At 37.1% G+C, this 24523-nt stretch overlaps 1 protein-coding gene across 15 annotated transcripts in view; it reads left to right on the top strand.

Moving 5' to 3' along the window:
• Positions 1-24523, top strand: part of LOC119793075 (membrane-associated guanylate kinase, WW and PDZ domain-containing protein 2-like) — a 136862-nt gene that overhangs the window by 15406 nt on the left and 96933 nt on the right. For 13 of the 15 annotated variants that reach the window (XM_038300038.1, XM_038300041.1, XM_038300037.1 and 10 more), the window contains exon 2: positions 20999-21115. In XM_038300038.1, the coding sequence (XP_038155966.1) occupies positions 20999-21115 (117 nt within the window). The other 2 variants (XM_038300044.1, XM_038300045.1) reach the window with 2 other exon arrangements.

Genomic DNA, 24523 nt, shown 5'->3' with positions numbered 1-24523 from the left:
CAGCCTGTCTGAAATGGTGTTACCTGCTGTGGTGGTTGAACTGATGCAACTGTGCTGTATGAGATGTGGCCATAGATTCATGTCTGTAATGACTGAGCTGTCAGCATCCTCCAGTTTCCCAGTAACAGCATCTGTAATAGCAGGAACCAGGGACTTTAGCAGAAAACATATTATATTTTCTATTGCACTGCTTATTTAGAGGATTTTATTTTATTCCATCTTTGCAGCTTACAAGTTCCGTTTTGTTTTGGTGCAAGCTTCTAAATGAGCATAAACTTTTATTTACCATTTTTATTTGGGTATCTAGAACTCGTCAATCACATTAAAGACCACCTGACAATTTTAAACAAGTCTCAGTCATCCATAATCATCTCCTATGAGCACCATACACAGTTAGTTGTCAGCATAATCTCCATTAAAGGAAGGATAAGTGCTCCAGTTTAAAATGTCAGTTTCTTTCGTCACTCTAAGTCTGGACAGAAATGCATTCAAATAAATCAGAGATGTATTTGCGCCGATTTTCATCTTAAAACATAAATTTCTTGCTGAGTGATCTGTTTATCTCAAGTTTTACAACCACAAAAGGATTGTATTAGCAGTGCTGAGCTTTAGCATTTGTTTTATTATAACATGTTTTTGAATAATTTTGTCATGCTAGATATTACAGATGATCAAACACAATATTAGAAAAAATTAATGACCTTTGGAATCATGAATGATTTTTTTCCCTTGTTGATTTCAGTAACCAAGGTAAACAAAATCTGTGCAAACCTACCTGGGCCTTGGTCAAAAAAGAAGAAAAAAAGCAACTTAAAGAACTCATGGCAGCGTCACACTAGTAGCAATAACTGACAAATAAATATTTTAGGTTGCTATGGATCAGACACCTTGAAGGTTTTCATGACATGAAACTCAATCTTACCTTTCACAGGCTTATTTTTTGGTTAATTTCTATTTTTCCCTCCCCCTGCTGTATAACCTGTTAATGTACACAATTTAAAACAAAGAAATAAAAAAAAAGATAGTTTAAAGCAGCAGGATTATAATGTTAAGATGCATATGTTATAACAAACATTTTACCATTTAAAAAGAATAAAGGGATCTGTTTGAAGTGTGTCTTGTTCAGAATAAACATAGCTGAGGGAACAAACGAGGTTTTATAGCAGTTTGTTTTTGTTAATTGGACCATCAGCCTCCTACCAGATGGCTGCAGCTTAAAGGAGGATTTCAAGGGATCTGTTGGGTCATTTTTAACCTGAACTCCATGCTTTTCTCTGCAAAGTATGTTTATGTAGATCAAGAAGATACACTTACTAGTGAGGGGTTAACTTGCTGACCATGTGGTTCAGATTGTTTCATTCTCTGCTCAGTGAGGCGAGAACCCTCCCATACCAGGGAAGTACAAGTGTATAGTAATAGTAATACATGTATACCAGCTGCAGAGTACTTTTTCTGGCTTCTAAGGTAAAGTATAAGAGCATTTCTTTTGAAAGGAATGAATATTTCATGGGGTTTTCGATGTTTTTTTTAATGAAATATGCTAAAGCCACATTACTTTTCTGCTGGATATGTATACTTAGGATTCATGTGAATGTTTTACATTGTAATTCATTCATTCATTCATTCATTCATTCATTCATTCATTCATTCATTCATTCATTCATTCATTCATTCATTCATTCATTCGTTCATTCATTCATTTTATTTGTTTTGAACAGGAATGATAATCAAACAGAATTTACACTGTGATCTCAAGAAAACTCATAATCAAACTAATTTCCTTTTAGTGCTTGAAAAAGTGGAGAAAATTCTGAATTATAATAATAATATATAATAATATATTACACCCACCCACCCCAAAAAAGAACTATATATTTATATAAACATACACAGACATGCATACATGTATTATCTGCCTGTACAAGAAATTCACTTTCATCTGTCTGGCAACATTTCTTTGTTAGAATTATTTTTTAAACAAAAATTCAACATTAATATTTTATTTGACAGAATTATCATATAGTATTGTTTAATATTACTTTTTCTGTTGTGTGTTATTTGAATTACTAGTGTGAATTTATCTTTTTCTTTAACAGGAGGATACGTAAACTTTCAGGCACAGCTGTGTACAGTATACGTGCATATGTTGAAATACACACCTATGCACATACATATATATGTACATCCACTATACACACCTGCATAAGCATACATACGCACATACCTACACATACAGTATGCACATACACATCATGGAATCAATAGGTAGCTTCCCACACAAATCAATCCTTCAAACCTAAAAAAAAACAAAAAACGATAAATGTGTTTGTATGAAAATGCATAGAACATCTATCAATTATATAATTGTATTACAGCGAATTGCACATGTTTCCATACCAGCAATGGTGAGAGCAATACCACAAGGATAATCCACTTATTGAAGACAATAGTTTGCTATAGTTACACATACCAGCAATGGTGATAACCATACCACCTGGTTAACCTGATAAATATCACAGGTGTTATCTGTTTATTCACAGGGTTGTCAGCATACTTCCCCTGCACTCTACTTTGCTTAATATATATCTTTGAATTTAGTTTTGAACTAGTAAATGGATGAGGTTTGTTTAAGATGAGTTTCTAAACTGTTCCAGAGTCAGGTTGTACTTTAAGTTTACCACATCCCCTCAGGCTGTAGCCTTTTCTCTATATAAAGTTTTTTTTAAAGTTGAATGGTTTAACAAATAGTTTTAGGAATTTATACTGTAGGAACAAATATTTGTGTGATCATGGTAGACGGCTTTGTTGATAATTCTTATTGCTTGCTTGATAAAGTGAGCTCTTAAAGCAGTTACCCCAGGGTTAAACTCCAAACATAACCAGGCAGAAATACTATATCTATAATGCCTTATTAGAATCTCCTTTGTCTTCTCCATGTTCAGGATCAACTTCCCAAAAATTCAGTTTCGGTCTCTTCTTTAATTTCTGTGTCATTGATATTAAAGAATGGTTTCTTTTTATCCTTGTTGCCCAAACATCATATTTCACTTTTTTTGTTTTCCAATCATGTTTTTACTTTAGATACTCATACTATACTATACTATACATACTGCTCAACAATTCGTCAGGAGCAGAATGATAATGTTGATGTTATAATCTTCACTAATTAACCGTGTTTTCCTTGTATTTGAAAAGGTTTTCTCCATCCATCCTATAAATAAATCAATGCATGACCTAGGTGATCTATATACAGTATACATAAGTTACTATGATCCCCCCCCCCACAAATAAATTAAAACTAAAAATATATAAAGTACATAATCAACGGCTATCTGCATTTTTCCAAGCACTCTGGATTTGATATTTTTGCTAATGTATATGCCACTCCTCCCCCTGCTTTATTTTTTTTTCCTGTTAGTATAATTATAACCTTCCAGTAGAAAGTTGTCAGTCCTTTCTCATCATTAAACCACGTCTTTATCTCCACTACACTAAATGAAGGTGTGAACTGCTGTAGATATACTACTGAAATTAGCGTACATGTACAATTAAATTGTATAATTGACAGTTTATTTTCAGTGTTGATCGCACTACACCCAACTTGGTACCAGCAGTCGATGTTAATGTCTGACAAATGGATAGAAACTGGGTCCAAATCATTCCCCCAATCATAGATACTGCTGTCTGCTTGGTTCATCTCCAGGTACTTAAAGTCTTTGAAAGAGAATCTTTATTGTTTACTTTAGGAGATTGGATGTCATTGTGTGAGTGGACTGAGATTAATTTTACTATTATTTTTCATTTTAGTAACACTTTGCAATCTCTTCCAGACTCCTAAAAACCAGCAACTTTGTCTCTTCTGGGATCCCGTTCAGTTTTATGAAAACATTGCAGTTGTTTTTACTCATCCACCTGGTTTTACGTGCAATTTCCTCCATGTCAAATCCTCATTCAGATAAACATTTGACCTGTTTAACTTATTTCCTTGTTTTATTACTGTAGCTTCTTTCTGCTAATGAACCACATAATCACAGTTGGATCAGTGTCATTCCTCTTGGTCAGAGGGTGACGTGCCTCAATATGGTCCAGGTCCCACTTGATCCCTCTGGAATCAAGGAAAGAAACCACCTGATGTTCCATGGAGCTCACAGCTCCTTAGATTAGGTCGGTGTGTTGGCGGCTACTGCCTTGGCATATGACCATGGCTTTCTTTTTCAAAGACTATTTACACATCCTATAAAAAAATTGTCATAAAATGAAAAGTCAAATCATGTGATTCTGCTTCCTTGTATTCTAAAGAAACTGGAAGGATTAGACAGGTTTTATAAGAGTATCATTACATCCCTACAGGGTTCTAATCCTCATCAGGTTGCCCCAGTCAGAATTTATTTGTATTTACTGGAAACGCACCATTGCTGAATTAAAAACAGTTTATGAACGCCTTTGTCTTATGATTCGGTGTTGCCCTTAAGAGTCCTTCGTATTTTGTTGTCCCCCATTTTCTCTTTGTTATTATTATTTCTTGCTCCTTTATCACAATGAATGATCCAGGCATATTGTTTTACTTTACTCCACCCTCTCCCCTCTATCAGTGGAGCTGTTTTCATTTAGATGCATCCTGCATGTTATTTCTGATGGAGTCTGAAGTGCTCTGCTCGAGTTGAAGAGAGCAATCAGGAATGACAAACACCACAGTATAGCCTCATCTACAAAGGCTGCAACAAACACCAATACGCCGACAAGCACACACCTGAGTCCATCAGTACTTATCACATCATTGTGGATGTGTGATTTAAAGTGAAATGAGGAATTCATTTACCTGCTGAGGGAGGAGGGATAGTTCTTCTAACCTTTCATCTTTAATCTTGCTGTCTCATTTGTAGTGTAGGTGTGTTTTTTGTTCGTTGTTGCTGTGAGGTTGTCAATATGTGTCTGATCTTGGTTTATGGTGCTGCAGAGAAAGGCAAGCAGGGATATCATCATTAAGACTGGTATGTGGATCAATATAGGGCCTTTATGATTAAGATAGTCATTTACCATTAGTAATAGATCCTACCTCCTGCTGTAACAACACTATAAGGTGGGACCTCATCCATAGCTAAATGATAGCCAAATGCAGATTACAACTGAGGTTTCCTTCAATGATATTCCACAAGTTAAAAGTTTTAGATGGTTCAAATCCATATCAAACCAAGATGGATTATTTGCATTCGTGGTTTGGATTTAGAAATGTGTTGCTAGAAAGCACATCCTATCCCTCAAATGCTGGTGCAAGGATGGTACAGTAAAAAATAGAGAAAGCTTATAAAAACAGCTGAAATCAAGCCTCCAACTGTTGTTTCTAGATAAATATTAGACCCTCAACTTTTCTTCCTGTTTTTAAGTCTTTAAAAACTGCATTGTTTCTCAATAGCATTTAGCCCCAAGTGAGTTATGATGCTTTGTTGTATTTAATGAGAGTTTTTATATTAGTTTCTCTACCTATGTCTTTTGTACAGTAATTTGAGTAAATTTACTGTTTTTTAATGTGCTTTATAAATGCATTTGAATACAATTTTGTGTTCATGTTCATAAAAATGCGAAGCTCTTGATTTATCTGTTGGTCCATATTCTTACCCTCATCTACTGTCATGAGTTTTTGGTCATGACTAAACGATTGAGATCACAGATTCCATTTGAGAATTTAGGTTTACTTTGCAGGGTGTCTGGGTTTCCCCCTAAGATTGGGGATATGCTTGACGCGTTTGCGAGGTCCATGCAGCCAACTACGTAATTTTGGGCCTCTGTGCGGACGAGGAGCTATTTACACCTTTAAGGCCTCTTATTTTAACATGAGAGCAACGGTAATAGGGCGTGGAAGCCCGAAATGACGCAATTTAGCCGCACGGACCTCACGGAAGTCAAGCATAAACCAAGCTTTAGAGATAGGGTGAGAAACTTGTCCATCTGTGATTGAACTCAGAGAAGCGCAGATGCTTCTCCATGTCGAGAGGAGCCAGTTGGTCATTTTGTTAGAATGTCTCCTGAAGAAACCCAGAGGAAGACACAGGGTGCCCTGGAGGGACTGTGTTTCCCATCTGGCCTATGTTCACCATTTTGTGGGGGTCCAGTTAGCCGAATATGTTTTACACTGAAGTTAATTCTCAGTGGACTGCAGTTTGTTGTGTATGAGGCAAAGATGGACAGTCTGTTCCACACCAAAAGCATCCCCAATGGGAATCAGAAGTGGACCTCTTGGTAATAAAAAAAAGTGGCCAAATCTAGTAAATCTCATTTTCCATAAAATTGATTTCTCTGTGCGTTTGAGTGACTTATTGAAGAGAACATGCAGCTGGGAAGCACAGTGGGGCACAACACGTTCTGGGAAATGTTCTGCTGGGAAATCTATAGCCATGAATGTGGAAGTTGTCTTAATTTGTAACAGGGTATGATTGCAGCCCATGTTCCCTGTTTCATTAATGCACCCAGCTTTAGAGCAAAATTGTCCAGTAAATGGTAAAGTTAAACAAGAGAAATTATTGTGAAGCTGACTTGGCCTCGAAATTTGCTATACCTTCCATTTGATCACCTGTGGGGTGTTCACTAGCAAGGAGACACCACCTCAGACTTTACAGGATCAAAACAAATATCTGCTGGTCCGATTAAGGTGCAGTAACACCTAGCAAATATACAGGAACCCAGTGGAGCCCAAAAATTGACAGGTTGGGGGAACATGGGGACCATAAAGCTGTAATTACCTCGAATGGTCATAATTCTATTCCCTACTGCAGTGTGTTTATGTTGTGTTCTTTAGTCCTGATGTAGAACTCAGCTCTGTCAATTTTGAGGTTTTAGTATTTAAACTACTTGGTCTTTATGGGATGCTAATGCTATCAAATACACAGCTTCAACTGTGTAGTAATTCTTTATATAAGAAAAGAAACCTGTAAAAAGTTAACAGCAGCTCAAAAATTCTAAATTACATTTGGGAAAGTAAAAAAGAGTGATATCAGAAAAAAAATCCCACCCTCCAGCAGTGGCATCTGCTGACTGACTGGTGTGTAAACCCAGAGCAAGCAACCATAAAGGAAACTAAAAGTGAGAGCACTGACCAGTAAATCTATCAGAGACATTAGAAAGTTGTCACATCAACAACTCGGTTGAGTTAGAAAATTACATAAAATGCAGCTGAGCCTTGGAACCAGAAAGGTTTGAAATTTCAAAGGAAACTGTCATGATAGCTTGAAACTCCTTTTATACAAGATCCAACCTACTAGGGGAAAACATTTAAATATTAAAAGCTGATTCATTCAAGGCTGATTTAAAGGAAATTTTCCTGGAAGAAATGTAGAGAGTGTTCAAGCTGTACACAAGCTCTATAGTCAAGAACAGAGCTGACCTTGATGGAAGAAGGATGCCTTATCTTTAACCTTAAATATAAACCTCACATAATGCTTTACAAATGCATATAATCCCTGTAAAAATGGTAATATTACAGAGCTTATCTATTGCTCTATGCTGGAAAAAAGATACAAGGTTCTTTCTGGTTCAAGAGTCCATCTTTGCCTCAGGTGGAGGAGTTTTTGTTGTGTTTTTGACAGGTTGTGTTAGAATAAAAGAAAAACGAGTAAATGGATAGAGGTTTAATCTGCTCCTATAGCATGCACCAGTCTGATCTATCTTGGTGAAGCAAGGGCTTAGAGGTTCAGTACCATTTATATAAAAGCAGACTGTGGAAGAACCCAAGGGATGTTATTATTGGACATTAGTGCTGCATTTAACACTCTATTTAATCAAAACACCTGGAGGACTTGCTCTGCCTTTCTGGTACAGCACTGGATTGGTTTAAATTCTACTTGACAGAAATGTTTTTTTGTGCCAGTAGGTAACTTTACATCATAGACCACAAATATCCATCATAGGGCCCTTCCTATTCAATATCTACATACTCCTCCCTAACTCTGAACTTAATAAATAAAAACATAAATTACCAGAGCTACGCAGATGACACACAACTGTACATTATGTTGCCAGGTGACTATGAACCCAAATTTACTTCAGCTGAATCAAAACAACAGCTTCAGTTAATACATTTAGAGACCACCAATCAGGCTCCAAAACTGAGTATAGTGATGGACTCAGACTTTAACCTTCAGAGGCACATAAAGATAGTGACAAAGTCAGCCATCTATCACTGAAAGAACATCTCCACGATTAAAGGACAGCAGAAGCTTGGAAAAACTAATGAATGTGTTTATCTTTAATACAATTGATCTGACACCACCTGTCAATCAATTCTGGAGGCTCGTCAGCAACTGACCAATCAGTGATGACGATTTGCCCCAAGTGAAACGGCCCTCCCCTGCAGAACCAGCAGTGTCCTCCCTCCGTAAACCTTCATAGGATTTTGCTTTAGGAAGGTGTAGGGGACATGGGAATTTTGTTAAAGACATCTGATAAGTGGTTAAATGTTATTAGTGGGGAGCATGCAATTCAGACATGCTTAACATAAAGTATTTAGGGGGTGGAACAGTTGGTTATATTTCAACAACTGAAAAAGGGGTCTTGGAAAAAATGCAAAAGAGGGACAGGCCTGCTTTGACAGCTGAACATTACAGTAATAACTGGGAGCACATTTGTGCGAAGGTGACAAATAATTCTGCCATAATGTTATAATTTTGCTTATGTTTAGCTAGAAGAAAGCTTGCCTTGCTGTGTTCATGACAAACACATGTTGAAATAAAATGCATCAAAGGCGATGTACTGGCATTGGATACAAATAATTATACACAGCCTAATCATTCATGTAATAAAAACATACTTAAGATTTCCCCCCCTCTCGCTTATGTAATGTATTCCCTCACCCGCTATTTGTAACCGCAAAAGGTGTCAAACACAATTTCACTCAAAGTCGGCCTGATTGTGTCCCCTGCTTTTCCTCTGTCTGTAGCAAGTGTGGGCTTAAATGTCAATTGTTCCCCCTTGAAATAACAATTTACTGACTTAAATGAATAATAATTTATTGACAATGTAGAAAAATTAGTGTCGTTTGCTGATTAGTAGGTTTGCTGATCAGGTAAAATGTCTCATTAAACGCCTTAGGTAATTCTATGCTTCTCTGTCGCTGTTAAAACTATTCTGCATTTGTCAGAGCTTTGCCTAAACTGACTTGCATTTCAGGTGGAGCCATCTTGAAGTTGTCATCTGACATTAGATTGCTGCAACAGTGTCTTCAGAGGTCTGAGTAAAAAGCTGCAGTTGACCACTGGCTCCCAGTATCTCAAAGAATTAAATTTAAAATAATTTGAATAATGTATTAGTCCATAAATCACTGAATGGCCTAGCTTCACAATATATTATAGACTTGTTGTCAGGACCTCTCAGATCTTCTTGTTAAAATCTACTCTGCAAACCCACAACGAGAACCGAATATAAGGAAAAGCAGCTCTTAGTTCTTACACTTCAATAATCTGAAGTAAACACCCAGAAAACTGTAATTGTGGTAAAACACTAACTTGCTTTAATTTGATAATATAACCTATTTATTTAGAGATCTTGCATTGTGCTATTTAAATGTTATTAGTTAAGTTTGTAGATCAGATAGAGCAACCTGTGGTAATGCAGCTGTTTTTAAGCACCTAAAGGCCCATCCTCTTAAGCAGACTCCAACTTAGATGAGGATGATTGACTCCCTGTCATTCTCCTAAGTTAGTGAGGTCTGTTTTTTTTGTGTTTCATGTTTGGCCATTTGATTTATGATGTAACTTCATACTCTAGTGCAGGCCGCCATAATTGACTGAACATTTGTCCAAACATTTTCAGACAAACTAAGCAGAAGTCCTTTAAGGTTGTTTTGTTGTTGTCATGACTCAAATGACAGGGCATAATGACAAATGCAACTATTAGAAATGTAGTCAAAAATGTAATTAATTCATTATCTAACACTTTTGTTTATCATTTATTGACAGATGTATTTTTCAGTTTACATTTTTATGCTTTTTGTTTCAGAAAATGAATATCTGTGTGCCTTTATACTTCTTTGTAATCAGAACGACAAGTACAAATAGGTGAAAGTTATTGATTATGAAGCCGCTGTGGGTTTCGTTCTCCATGACAACCACTCAGGAATAACACCGTCTCACATCTCCTCTGCCTGCACGCCCCCAACCATCAGCCATCAGCTCAGATCCCAACCTCTAACAGCCCTCACTTTACTCACTTTGGTTGTTTGTTCATGTTCGTATCTTGGGGAATAATTGAGCTGGTCGGTTTATCACAGTGAGTCTGAATATAAATAAGTGGATGTATAATAAGGCTAAGAGTTGAATGAATGAATACCTGAAGCATCACTACAGGGTTATTTGCATTTAAGAGTTTGGTGAAGAAATGTTGTTAGCAGACAAGCACAGTAAATCAGTGTGCAGGGAGGGTGTTGCTCTCCTGTCTTGGCCTGCTGGTAGAGTGGATATGTCAGATCTAATTATGTCTACCCGAATCAAACAAAATGGCTCCTGTTGGTTCCTGCATATAAATTCTCCATACAAACCCTAGTTTAGTATGCATTCACACACCTGTTTGCCTGAAGAACTGTTTGGAAATATGTGTCATCTAACAAGTTGTAAAGCTTTAAGTCTAGGAGAAAATTATTAGGATTATAAATTATTCATCTACATTTCTTTGGTGACTATTATGGCAGTTTTGATTGTTTTGTTCGTAGATGCATTAGATAGTTCTCTGGTTGTGGATTTTATAAGAATAACACAATAATGAAATATAAATTTAAATTAGTTCTTAATTCTGTGATGTGGTGGAGTCATTTGCAGTTTTAGAAAACGTTATAGCTCCTACTCTTATTCAATTGACCAGCTCTGCACAGGGTGCTCAGATGTTCTCAGATATAAAGGACTTCACAGCAAAAATGACAGTTATTAAATTGTAAAATGTTCAAAGCAAAGTGCAATGTTTATGAATCGAAAGAGAAACATTTCTAAGCTTCATCCACACACAAATAACCGGAAATGCATTTGAAAAATACACAAACACAATGGGTGGAATTATCATCAAGTCATATTAAAACAGAATAGATGCTATTGTTAGCTTAGCAACTACTTTGTATTGACCAACCGAGGAGGACTTTGATGGTTTAAGTGTTGGTTGAGGACTGTCATTTTTCACGTTGAATTTTTTTGCTTTAGAAACAAACTATGATGCTACGAGCAATTCATGTGATTCATTTTTATTATAGAACGTTATTTTTGTTCTTCACGTGTGAACAGATTTGCTGGTACCCCGCCTTTTGATGAAAGGAAAACACACAATGGTCACAGAAACAACTTGAATTTGATAAAAGTAGTAATAAATACAAATTCCATGAAAATTAACAAATTAAAGTCAGACCTTGTTTTTCAACCCTGCTTCAATGGAATGCCTTTAAAAATAAACTTATGAAAAAGGCCTGGATAAAATGATGTTGATCTTAACCTTTTGAGGCAATCAATTCAATTTCAATTCAATTCAATTCAGTTTATTTATATAGCGCCAAATTCACAACACATGTCATCTCAAGGCACTTTACAGTTCAATCAGATCATACAGTCACATTGATACAAAGTTTTCTATCTAAGGAAAACCAGTTGATTGCATTGACTCAGTGCGATCCAATGATTTCTATAAGTGTCAATGAGTCTTCAGCTCCTCTTAGGAGGTGTTTTGGTCCACTGTTCATGAGCAAACTGCTCCAATTATCTCAGGTTTAAAGGGGGCCTTCTGCAGTCAACATGATTTAGCTCACAAAGATGCTCAGTGGGATTTAGGTTGGGACTTGTAAAAGGCCAATTCAGAATAGTAAATAACTTTCTAAACTGAGTTAACCTTTGTTGCAGCAGCATTTATGGTGGACTCGTAGAAGTCCAGTTGGACCAGAATATATCCACCACACTGTCAACAAACACACATCAGAAAGATGGTTGCATTCAAGTAGCATCTTATCGTTGCAGAGTTACAATAAGCATGCAGTCTATGTCCTACTTAAGATAAGTGGTTTCACTGCAAATGTTTGAATATACAAATCCTATTGGTATTAGTGTAAAGCATCTGCCTGGTACTTTGTGAAAGCAAATACCTCATCTGTAATTTCTCTGATTGTTCATCACAATAGTAGTAGACATTGTGTGTTGTTAAGCAAGGGTGGAGTTAAGACCAAGACCGAGGCTGAATATTAAAAATTGTACAAATATTTCAGGACAATATCTTTTGTACACCACAAAATGCAAACATTAATGGAGCAATGGTTTATTAATCAAGCAAAATTACTGCTATTAAACTAATAATTGTCATAATTGTCTACATTTAATATAAGCACCCACATATAGATGGAAATTCACTAAACTTGATTAATTAGTTTACATTGCACAGTTGTTATTATATTAATTTTAGAAAGCTGGAAAAATAATCATTTTTTGTCATATTTGAAATGTAAAGTTTTGTGTGTGTTACTTAGTTCTGATATTAGTATTATTTCCAACATTACTGATAAATAATATCTGACTTAGAGCGAGGGTAAAAAGTTTATACTTCTTTATCCCAATTTTTGTACCCCACAGAGTTTTTTTTTACCTACATTTAACATCTATAAAATATAACAAAACATATATTTGTAACCTAATCCCCCTTAATTAATACTGATTTTAGAGGAATTGTACAATTGGATCAAATTAGTTGTCTTATTTTTAAAAGTTTGTTCATAATATTTATGAATAATTGACCCAACCATCTAACCATCTGAGCCAATTGAATGTTTGTTTCTAAACACATCGCATCGCCAATTTGAGATGGAAAAAGGCAAAACAAATCTGCAATTTAAGATAGAAAATGATGCAAATAGGAAAAACGACTGAAAACGCTCTCTAAAAAAACGGAAGTGCTCCAGACCACTAGAGGGAGTTGAACAAAGAGCTTGTGATGGCCGCATGTGCACCCACACAACAAGTGGTCTGGTAATTCTTTCATTAATTCTTCTATTTTATTGTACTGTATTTCATTTTTTTCTACTTTGATTTGGCATTGGTTAACTATTTGGGTGCACACAATTAGTTGACTCATTTTGTCATTTCTTGCAGTTTGGTTTTCTGTACATTAATATAGTTTTCATTTGAGTTGCCAGTTCCTGGGAGGCTGTCATGAGTGAAGCCAGTAAAGGAAAGGAGACCCCAGTCCCCAGCTGCAAAAGATCTCCTCATTGACATGGAGGCCTAGTTGGACTCTTCCACTTACATTTAGAAGGGGTGTAGAAAGGGTTTAGGTTTCTGTATTTGGTTTTGTTTTCCATAATAACACTTGGAAAGTTTAATATTTAAGTCCTCTTCTTCATAGGTTGCTGGTTTAGTATGATGCTGATTAGTTTGGTCTTTTGTTGTAGTTTTGTTTAGGAAAAGGTATTTTTAGTTTCCCTCTTGTTTCAAAATGGTCTGATCAACCAGTATATATATATATGTTTCCTTTGTGTGTCAGTTAGGTAGGTCTTTTCCTGTGTCAGGTTTGGATTATGCTGATTTTTGTCATTTGTTTTCCTTGATGGGCCCAGTCTTGTTTGAACTTTTGAACTCTATTTTTGCTAAATAAATTTGTTATCATTTTATCATCAATGACTTTCCTATGCTTCTCTGATTTTTTGGCTCGGTCCCTCACAGAGCTAGTGTTCTTTACATTACTATACATAAATTATTGTTATTCTGTAATACTAAAGGAGTGTTTGACAGTGAAATGAAGGATAACCAACCTCTCCTTTCTTCTTTCAAACTTTTTTTTAAATTCAGCATTAAAGCTTAACATCCACATTGTATTGAAGGTTTGGTCCTGCTAAATCCTGGAGGATCCTTGTGTTTTTTTTCCCCCTTTCCCTTTCCTTCAAACTTTTTTTGCTTTTGAAAAGTGAAAAAGCTAAGTTTGTCATTTTCAAAACCGAGGACATCTTTGGTGGTGAGACAGCAAATTTGTTATCACTGAAAGCAAGTAGAATTTTCTGCAGGGAAAATGACATGCTTAGTTTATGCGTTTCTCATTTTAAAAACTATTTAGGAAGATTATAAAATCACTGTCACTTAGATATGTACTTATTTTGAATAACCAATTTAAAATGGGATTGAAATGTAACATAAAACGAAAGTGAAATATAAAATCTGGAATATTTCTTACATTTAAATTCAACCTACAGTATTATTCCTAATGTATTTTTCCTATATGTTGTCTTTGCATGTGCCTAATAGTCCCTGTTTTGTTCAGCTGGGAGCGATGCTGAAGTGGAGCTTTTAAATTAACAGTCTGGCACATTATTGTACTTTCCAATCAAATGTAGAGACTCTGAGTCATTTCTGAATGATATTCACTTAAACTCAGCTTTTTAATGAGTTAAATGTGCCTCGTGAGCATAGTGAGTGACAGCAGCTCCCCTCTCTAATCTGGTTAGATGTACTGAATTTTACCATCATTATTGTAGCTTCTGGACACTGATTGATTCCAGCCATTAAACTGAGGTGCTGTTGTTCCATCTGTGCCTCTGCTCCTGCATAGTTTGTCTCATTATGTTGTTGTGCTCTATCTGGATCCTATGTTCTAAGTTGGTGAATGCATGCATAGGTTTTGCTGTATATTTTGTTCACTAAATAATACACTTAAGCACACTGTGCAAAGGTAAAAAAAGATTGCATATAGGCTCACCTTAATACATGTTTTGAATAAAATGGAAACTCAAATGCATAAATGAAATGATAGTTAGATCAACGGTAAGATATTTATGACAACATGCAATTATAGCTGTCTTCCCTGGGCGCTGAAATGACTAGAGCCTCACATTAACTCTGCAGTCTTTTCTTAAACACATGCAACAGTGCAAACTCATGTTTTGTCAAGTTACATAGATTTAATTTAATAAGTTTTGTTAGGATTTTTTGTAACACAACAACACAGTAGCAGCACAAAGTGCATAATTAAGAAGAAAACATACTTTAGCCCACTACTACCATGTGTTATATGTGACATATGTTATTGGTCTTAGTTTATTATATAAAAATCAGAAAGGTGTGGCTTTCAAGCAACTTTGATGATTTTAACACATTTTCTAATGCGTTTTCTGTGGCTGATGCACTTAAGAAATAACAGGTGTTGTAAATAAAAACCCTACTACACATCAAAACACTGAATTATCATTCACAAAGTACCTTGCAGACACTCCTCTCACATCTATGGTGGATGAAGCGACATTTTTGGCAACTGTACCAGCTGCTGTTAGACACAAGGGAGGAATCTGAAGCTGACTGTGTAAATAGGCCACTTTGTTGAAAAGTCAGTAAGTGGTGGCACAGATTTCTTTTTACCTGCATGAATGTTTTGGATTAACAGACTTTATAGTGAGTCAATGTTAAACGACTGGGCTACTGTATTTGTCTTTGAGCAAGAGCTGCAGTAAATGCTGTCTACCTTGATAGGTTAGTGATGATTGATGGAACTGTCTTTTCTTTCTTTGAGATTTGGGTTGGTTTTTTTGAAAGCCTAACAGTATGTCTTGTACATATTTTTTTCTCCTCTAATGTTAAACTACAAGTTTTTTTTAAATGTTTTTTTCTACTATTGTTGCACTACTGGTGAAACATCTTCAAATTAACCCGTTCTGCATACTCATCTAATATCAGTAGCATGTTTCTCTGTGCTGGTGTTTGTTTATTTCTGTTTTTTGCCCAGACCTCGCTTGAGAAACTGCCACAGGCATCTTCACTGGCATCCGCAGCTGTGAGCTCATCTGTCCTCCGTGTGCGTACAGCTACGTGCAACCTCAGAATCCTCGCTGCTCTTGCATTTTGCTTGTATTTCTTCCTGCTGTGTGACGTAAACACAAGGTCAGACTGGGCAGGCAAGTGGTGGGTGGGATGCAGAGTGTTTGAAGAACATCAGGGAGCATCCGTCCAGTTACTCAGACGTGCACAAAAAAAGCTGATTCCCTCCTATGAATGTTTTCACATGCATGGGCATTTTGATGCTCCTGTCTCAGCTTGTCTCTCTTTGTCTTGCACACCCTGGCACATGCCCAATCCACTGTAGTAACATCAGCAGCAGATAGAGGATGCTGCAGGATTGTAGAAGTGGCCTCACCAATTGGCTGGCAGTTTTTTTCCTCTATCTTTTATAGCCCGGCTTCCCACTAGCACATCTTCTTCTCCTCTTTTTTTTTTCCTCCTCCTGACGGTCGTCGTCTCTCTCCATCTATCAGTGTCTCTCTCCATCTACCATCCCCCCCTACAACCCCAACCTGGTCGTCATCTTCTGGGATTAAAATTGGCTGCAGCCGGTTGCTGTGTGCTGGAGCAGCAGTTCAGAAGCAGAGGAAGATTGGGAAGACGGGGAGGTTTCACCAAGGTAAAGGAGGATGTGTGGCGGTTGGATCTGAAGCTAGAGGACGCCGGGGAGGACAGGCTGTCTGTGGATATATGCCTCTGGAAAAAAAAAGGCTTTTTTTTTTTTCTTAAATCAACATCTGGGCCAGCTGCTGTTGAGGTGCACCGATTTCACTGCCTCTATCATCACTGTCTGGGTCTTCATCTCAGCTCCTGTCTGTCTTTCTATCCTCTTCTTATCATGTGCATGTATTGTGTCTATGCATGCCAAACATTAAACCTCTGTCTGAATACAAAGCAGTGTGCTTTTACATTAACACATCATTTTTTCTTTTCAACCCTTATGTTTTTCTTTCCTTTTACTGAAAAATAATGTCAAATGTTTTCAGTCAATGCAAGATGTTCTAGACAGGGGATACTTTTTTTTTCCTGAGTGACAGAGTCACCTGTGTCAGGGACTTGCATGCATGTGTTAGCACTGGGGCTGAATGCGTTTCCACTTGAGTGCAATGTGTTCCCCCTGACAGGTAGGCGCTGCATTAACTTGTAGGCCCAAGGCTGTTGACTCAGTTTGGCAGGAGGTCAATATTGTATGCATGACTGAGAAGACATGTTTGTCATTTGTAAATGCTTAGGATGTAACCTCATCCCTTCCGCTGTCGGATGTGATACTATTGCATACCAAATGTTGCATGTGGAGTGATCTCTCCTCCTCTCATCCTCCTAAGGCTCCTCCTGTTTTAGATGCAGGCAGCAGAAACTATTTGTGGAACTTCACGTGGATTTTTGGTCTTACGCCTCTGAATTCAGCAGTGCTCTTTCCTTGTTTTTACTGTGTTTCACTTCAGTGATTTAATGATTAGAAAAACAGCTTATACAGCACATAATCTATAGAAACATAGAGCCGGGGAGAGGGTGTTATTGTCCTCTAAAGGCTTTGTTACCTGACCTGCTGACATTGCACATTAAGTCCCTGGGGATCACTGGTTTACACAGTTACACTAATGTGTGTGTTTAGATCATTGTGCGAAAGCCCTGGTTCTTTAAATTTGGCTATGACAGTTAGTTGGAGCTACTAGCACGAAACTAAGCAAAATGAGTTGCAACTTGACTTTTTTTTTCGTTAACAGGTTTTGATGCATTTTGCTTTATATTTGAAGTCCAAAATTCTCAAGTTGGATCCCCAATTTACTGCAGCTTTGCCAACCAAAAAGTTCTGACTTTGATACCCGTGATTCCCAACCAACCTTAAAATCCAATATGGCCGGCTCATATGTTAAAAGTTGGTGGATACTAAAAAGGTCTTTTTGGTTCTCCTCTGTAAATCAGTCCCATGTGAGAAATTGTTCGCACAAGTATATAATGTATAAAATGCATTGCGAGGGACATTGTTTTTTATTCATTTTTTTTTACTTTTGCTGCTAACAGTTTGGTCACTGGACAACACTATTAGTTAGTGCCTCTAGTTTTGCAAATTTTGCACATGGTTTATGCAGCATTGGAATCAAACTTGAATTAATAATTTTTTTATTCCGGGTCTGGGAATTACTTTTCCAAATAAAGTGGAAATTGATTTGGAGTGTTTAACATTTCTCACCTGCCCTTAAAAATATGAGTCATTGATCTAGGTTTATAGAAAGATAAGCCCACAATTAATCATATTCTAAGCAGATTAAGGTATAAAATAAATTTAATGCTTAAAACTTGAACAATAAAACTAAACTGTTGCTATTTTTTAAGTCTCAAACCTGGTCTCTTGAAATTTCCAGTTAAAAATTTTTTTTTTTTCTTAATTGCAAACTTTAAACTTGTGCTGCAATTCAGTTCTACCTCTTAGTCAGAACATCACAATTTTATCAATATACAGTCAATATTCAATTTCCAGTCATATATTTATATTACTATTTTTTATAAAATGTACTTATTAATGTTTTTCAAGGCTGCACTTTAAAAAATTAAATGGTCCAGAGATGTTTCAAATGAAATTTCTTTTTGTTTACATACGTGTTTAAAAAATGACAAAATAAATCTGTTTAAGTCTAAGTCTTCAAGCTAGAAGAGTGAACTGGACCTTAGCATGTGATTAATACAATATAAGCAGAGAGAAGTGCATTCTCTTGAATGTTGCTAACAAACATTGATCTGGTCACTGAACTGTAAACCAGCAAACTCAACTGGTTTTGTTAACTTGCAAATTGAACATTATAAATGCTGCATTTTGTTTGTACTTAAAAGTCAGCAGATTTAACCCCTCCTCAATGCTGAAAGTTAGAATTATGACTTTGAAAAAGTAGAATGACATCCTCACTATACACATGGACTATAAAAAAAAAAAAAAAAGAAATATTTTTAGCAGATGCTATGTTTTAACTATCCACTCCTCAACCATAGGTTGAATGGTTTATGTGGCTCTTGGAGAAAATGAGCTTTGAAGCAAGCCTAGATCAATGGGTCAACCCTAATCTAAGCTGCAGCAGCTCTGCAAGGCAACAGTGGAAACAGAAATACATTTAGTCTCCCTCACTTGCTGCTCTGCTAGCTGAGGTCACTGAATTTAGCTGTAATTAACACATGGGTGCACAGTGTAAAGTTCATATTGCAATATAAACAGGCAGGAAACAGAATTTTCTCAGGAAATAATTTTAACTCTCTTTTGTGGTTTCTGTGTATAATTGACTTGGGAAATAAGAAGTATACCAAAAAACATGATACTGACATATTAATGTGTTACACTTTAACGCATCTAATAAGGCTGCCATGTGAATAGTAATATTTGCCTATATAAGTTGTTTATTTCTACTTTTTTACGTTATTACTTAATGAAATCCATTCATATATTAAAATATGCATCTTCGTTTGAAAACATGTTGCTACATTTGAGTACATAAATGTTAAACCATGCACATTTATAGCACTTTATTAAGTATGAAAACCCCAAGGCACATTATGCCACATTCAGTCCTTCATGCACACATTGACTTGCTGGTGGTGGTAAGATACATTGTAGCCGTCCTGGGGCACGCCGACATACCAACAGCAGGCAAGGTGGATGGAGAGTTATCCAAGGATACCTGGACTGAGATTCATGGTGTGTTGGCTCAAACTGGCAACTGACCTGGCACCTGTAAACGTAGATAAGGAGTTGCGACTTGTAAACATTAAAGGAATAGTACACCCAAAACATGATTAGCCTTCATTTTCTACTCACCCCCATGCTGAACAACACTCTGGAGTACTTTTTTGATATCTCAAATGCATCTTGAGATCTGGGAGGTTTCTTGCTGTCTGCTGACATTCAAATAATGGAGGTCTATGGTGCCCGAGGCATAAAAAGGTCCATAAAAGTCCACAAAAAACGTGTCAATATTCCTCCATACTGGTCGTCCAATGTATTCCAAGTGTCCTGAGTGGGTAGCATCCAGAATTTACTCGAAACAAAGTCATTTAGAATGTTTTTAGAGCATAAACAGTAGTGTATAGGATTTCCTGAAAGCGCGCACATGCGCGATCCCGACGCTACGGAAGCCGGCAGACCAAACTAGATGAAAGTGCGCATTCAGCGTCTGCTCTTCCAATAATGCAAGCGTAGAAGAAGAAATGTGCAGTTTACCTGTGCAAAGAAAGAAACAACGAAAGAAAAATGTCTGAGGACTTCAGTGTTGAGGAAGAGCATGAGTTCTTTGCCGAGCTGAATGCGCACTTTCGTCTGGTTTGGTCTGCCGGCTTCCGTAGCGTCGTGAGCGCGCATGTGCGCGCTTTCAGGAAATCCTATACACTACTGTTTATGCTCTAAAAACATTCTAAATGACTTCGTTTCGAGTAAATTCTGGATGCTACCCACTCAGGACACTTGGAATACATTGGACGAGCAGTATGGAGAAATATTGACACGTTTTTTGTGGACCTTTCTGCCTCGGGCGCTGGGCACCTCCATTATTTGAATGTCAGCAGACAGCAAGAAGCCTCCCAGATCTCCAGATGCATTTGAGATATCAAAAAAGTACTCTAGAGTGTTGTTCAGCATGGGGGTGAGTAGAAAATGAAGGCTAATCATGTTTTGGGTGTACTATTCCTTTAATCCTTCTAGGGGGCGGGGCTTGATCTTTTTAGCAACAATTTAGGGAAAAGTTTTAAGCAAAGAAAAAATCATCTACAGTAAATAAACAATAAAATGTACTGAGCGTATTCGGATACGCTTGTAAAACTGTAAATAAAAAAAAAACAACAGACTTTACAAAAATTGGAAAAACCGCAAATAATAGCAGGGATATAAACAGTCTTAAATTGGAATAGAAGACGAATTAAATGTATAGATTTTTACAAACTGTATAGATTTTTACAAACCACTAATCTGTTTTGTATCCTCAGGAATATGATATTTCCACAAGAAAACAAAGGTTTTCAGGTTTGGCAAAAGCTAAGTGTTTAGCCTCACAGTACAATAACAGACGGACAAATCAATCTACTATTCCTTCTTTTAGTACAATCTCATCATATGAACCAGGGTTCACAAAAAGCTCTTTTGATATCTGGTTAGATCTTTGGACACCCTATGAATAAGACATTCCTTTATGCTGCTGTGTAATCAACTAAGACCTGACACTGACACATCTCTTTTTATTTTCCGTGTTCAGGTGGGGTAGTCGACAAAGATTTGCGGCACTACCTCAACCTACGCTTCTCCAAGGGCTCAGTGGACCACGACCACCAGCAGATCATCAGAGACAACCTCTACCTCCGCACTGTTCCCTGTAAGTGTCCCCACCCTTACATTCTTTCACTTCAATGTTCACATCATTGTTTCGTTCCTCTCTGATCTCTCTATTGCAATAATTCAGTATATTTGGACTTTTTTTCTCTCTCTCTCTCTTTTCCTATTGAATAAGAAGCTTCTCAAGTCTCAACTCCTCCCAGAGCCTTATTTCCTGTTCTTTTTTTCCCCTTTTTGTTTCGCCTTAGGATGTTGCCCCCTTATTTCTGTCAGTGCACACATGCTGGTTCTCTCTCTCTCTCTGTCTCGCTGTCTATCGCTCCTTCTTTTCCCCAAGTCGTCCGAGGTTGCCACGGCAACCACCTTCTTGTCTGGAGGCTTGCGTTGTCGTGATGCCCTACCCCCTTCAGCACATATGCACAACACACAGAGATCTAAAGAGATAATAATGTCTCTCTTAGAAATGTTTGGTAAATTTCTGCATGCTGGACAAACAAACCGTCACTCAGACGCATCCCGCCTGTGGGTTACACACGAAATGTGGGTTGTTTTCACAGTGTCATTGTGTTTGAGTGCCTTTTGCCTGTCATTTCCGCAGCAGGTCCTCCCTCTGTCAATGCATCAAGCAGCTCATGAATCAGCTCTATGACTGGTTGTTTCTCCATGTTCATGCAGCATGTGAAGCAGTGGATTATTAGGGTTTTCTTTATATTTTTTATTTACTTTCAGGGATTTTAACTCACCTACCGTGTTTTCTTGGACTGTCTGTCAGTAGTCTCAATTAGGCTTTTGAATCAAGGTTAGTTTTGGTGTCATGATGGCTGTTAAAGCGTCTGCCAAATGATTCCTCTGCTGGCGCGTGGAGCCGTTGACAGAGGGGATAGTTTATTACCATTCTGCAGCTGCATAGTTACTCAACTTCTTCCTATTTGTCCTTATGTTGTCATTGAATCATTTTCACAGCTTTTAAAGTCTTTTCAGTGTCTCTGTATCCATTCGGGCGAAAAGTTCAACAAATGAGGCCCCCTATAGAGATCAGGATGTGATGTCATAATTGACCTATTACTAGTTTTCCATTGCAGGTCAGAATAACTAATTGCTGTGATCTGAACAGATTATACAAAATTATTAAACATGGGTCCTGCAGTGCATGGAAAAGTCTATATTTTGAGGATTTTCATTCATTTTTTCCTTCATTCTTTCTAAACCTTTGTCAGCTTTTCGTACTTTGTTGCCCTCCTTTCCCACTAGTTCCTCTCCTTGCAGCTTCCATATGTAAAGCCTGTCTATCATACAAATATCTGCCATTAGTTTAAGGTAAACCTTTTTCTTTTGGTAGAGTCTGGGATGGGCCGATGCAATAAAAGAAAGCTCTAACTCAGGATCAAAACCTTTAAACTCTATAGTTTTTTTTAATTTTTATTAATGATAATGTTTCCATTAACTACAAATAAGATTAGTGTTTGACATCTCTGGTCCAAAAGACCTCCCTGAATGTTTTAGATGCTACTCTGCTCCAGCAGGGGGGTTTCATGACTAAATCATCCCTTTTTGATCCGTTATTAACAAACTTAGGGAGTCTAAGTGAATTGTAGCCTCAGTTTCTTCTTCTGAGCACCCAGTGGGGACTTCTGCTGCTGTAGCCATTCTACTTTAATCCTGATAGGATATGTATTTGGAGAAGGCATTCTGCATATCTTTTTAGCCTCTCTCCTTTAAAATCAACAAGGTGTTCTCATCCAAATAACTACAGCTCACTGGATATTGACATTTTTGAGACCATTCTCTGTAAACTGGTTGGATGTTTTGGCCCCACAGCTATGGCAGATCAGCAGTTTCTGAAATACTCAGACCAGCCCGCCTGGCGCCAACAGCCATGCCACCTTTGACGTCTCTTAAATCACATTTTTCCCCATTCGAATTTTCAATTTGAACTACAGCAGATTTTCTTGACCATGTCTACGTGCCTTAACGCATTGAGATGCTGCCATTTGATTGGCTGATTATAAATTTGCGGTAACAAGCAGTTGGATAGGTGCACCTAATAAAGTGGCGAATGAGTGTCTGTAGATTACACAATCATTTCCAGAGTAGGCATTCAAGACCTACAAGAGCCATGACCAATGGATTAAAAGTGATTGAATTGTTTATTATCTTTTCAATATTTTTTTGCTCAAGGGCAGCTATCCAAGTAGATAATGAGAATGCTAGAGGGTTTTCAATAAAAGTGCTTCCCAGGAACTTGTTTTGATATCAGAAATTAAAAGCCATCACCATAAAATTTCCTCAGGCTGTGAGTCATATGCTGTCACTGTTCACTAAGGAGGGAGAGGTTCTGAAAAAAAATCCCTAAACAAAGTAGAAACAACTCTGCTAATGGTGTATACAGAGGAATTATGCATTTTTTTTTTACCAGTAGTTGTAGTATTTTGACATTAGTGTCACAGTTGACTCCCTGCCTGCCTGTACCGCCGTCTTTGGCTTTTCTCTGTTGTTTTCTGTCTCTGTCAGCTGTGTTTTAGCGCAGCTAAGGGTCGACTGAGAGTGACCACCAAGGTAATGGACATTGACTAAACCTTCTAACACCGTCTCCCTCCTAATTCTGAAGAATGTCATGTGCCTATTTTATTCACATTTCCCTCCCTTATTGTCAGAATATTTCAATTACTGTCACCTTCAAACCTTTTATGCAAACAGAACATTACGCTGTGTGATTATATAGTTATTACGTTTCTGTAATTATCTGTCCATCACATCACAATAGCGATGCAGTGTAATGAAGTCTAAAAATTCAGTAGTACTTCTACACTTCATCTTTTGAATAATTAACTTGGTTCTATAAAGTTTGTTGTTGTTTCCCCACTTGGCTTCCAGAGTTCCTTAAAAATTGAGGAAAGTCTGGAAATTCCTTTAAGCATTTTTTTTTCATACATTTGTAAAGATATGAAATAAAAACTAAAATTATTTCCATTTTCTAAAACACAAAAGTCTATTAGGTGATTGATAAATGCGGTTGTTCTTTTATTGGTTTATATTAACATTTAAAAATGACTGTACACTCTTTCAAAAGAACAAATGTTTTAGCAAAATGTTTTAATTAAGGATATTATGCTACCATGTGTTGCTTGTCATAATTTGTTGTGGACATTAATCATAACTCAACCCAAAAGTTGGAGTTATAGTTAACATTGTACCTTTCAGGCTCTGCTTGATGTTCAACCTGTTTCTTTGCTTGTCTTCAGCTGTACCACCAATGAATAGCCACTGTCAAAGAGACTGACAGCACTGGTTGAAGGAAGCAGACAAGGAAAGGACACATGCTCCCAGCAGGCTGCATCATAATTTAGAAAGGCTTACCTTCACTATCCTCAGTGTGTTCAAATGATCACCCTAACAGCTAACTCACTTCAATTGAATTGAATTCAGCTTATTTATATAACGCCGATTC

This window comes from Cyprinodon tularosa, unplaced genomic scaffold (assembly GCF_016077235.1).
Source record: "Cyprinodon tularosa strain WSP-4 unplaced genomic scaffold, ASM1607723v1 ctg44, whole genome shotgun sequence".
Classification (NCBI taxonomy): domain Eukaryota; kingdom Metazoa; phylum Chordata; class Actinopteri; order Cyprinodontiformes; family Cyprinodontidae; genus Cyprinodon; species Cyprinodon tularosa.
The sequence above is the reverse complement of the archived record's forward strand: the minus strand, read 5'-3'. Positions and strand labels throughout refer to the sequence as shown.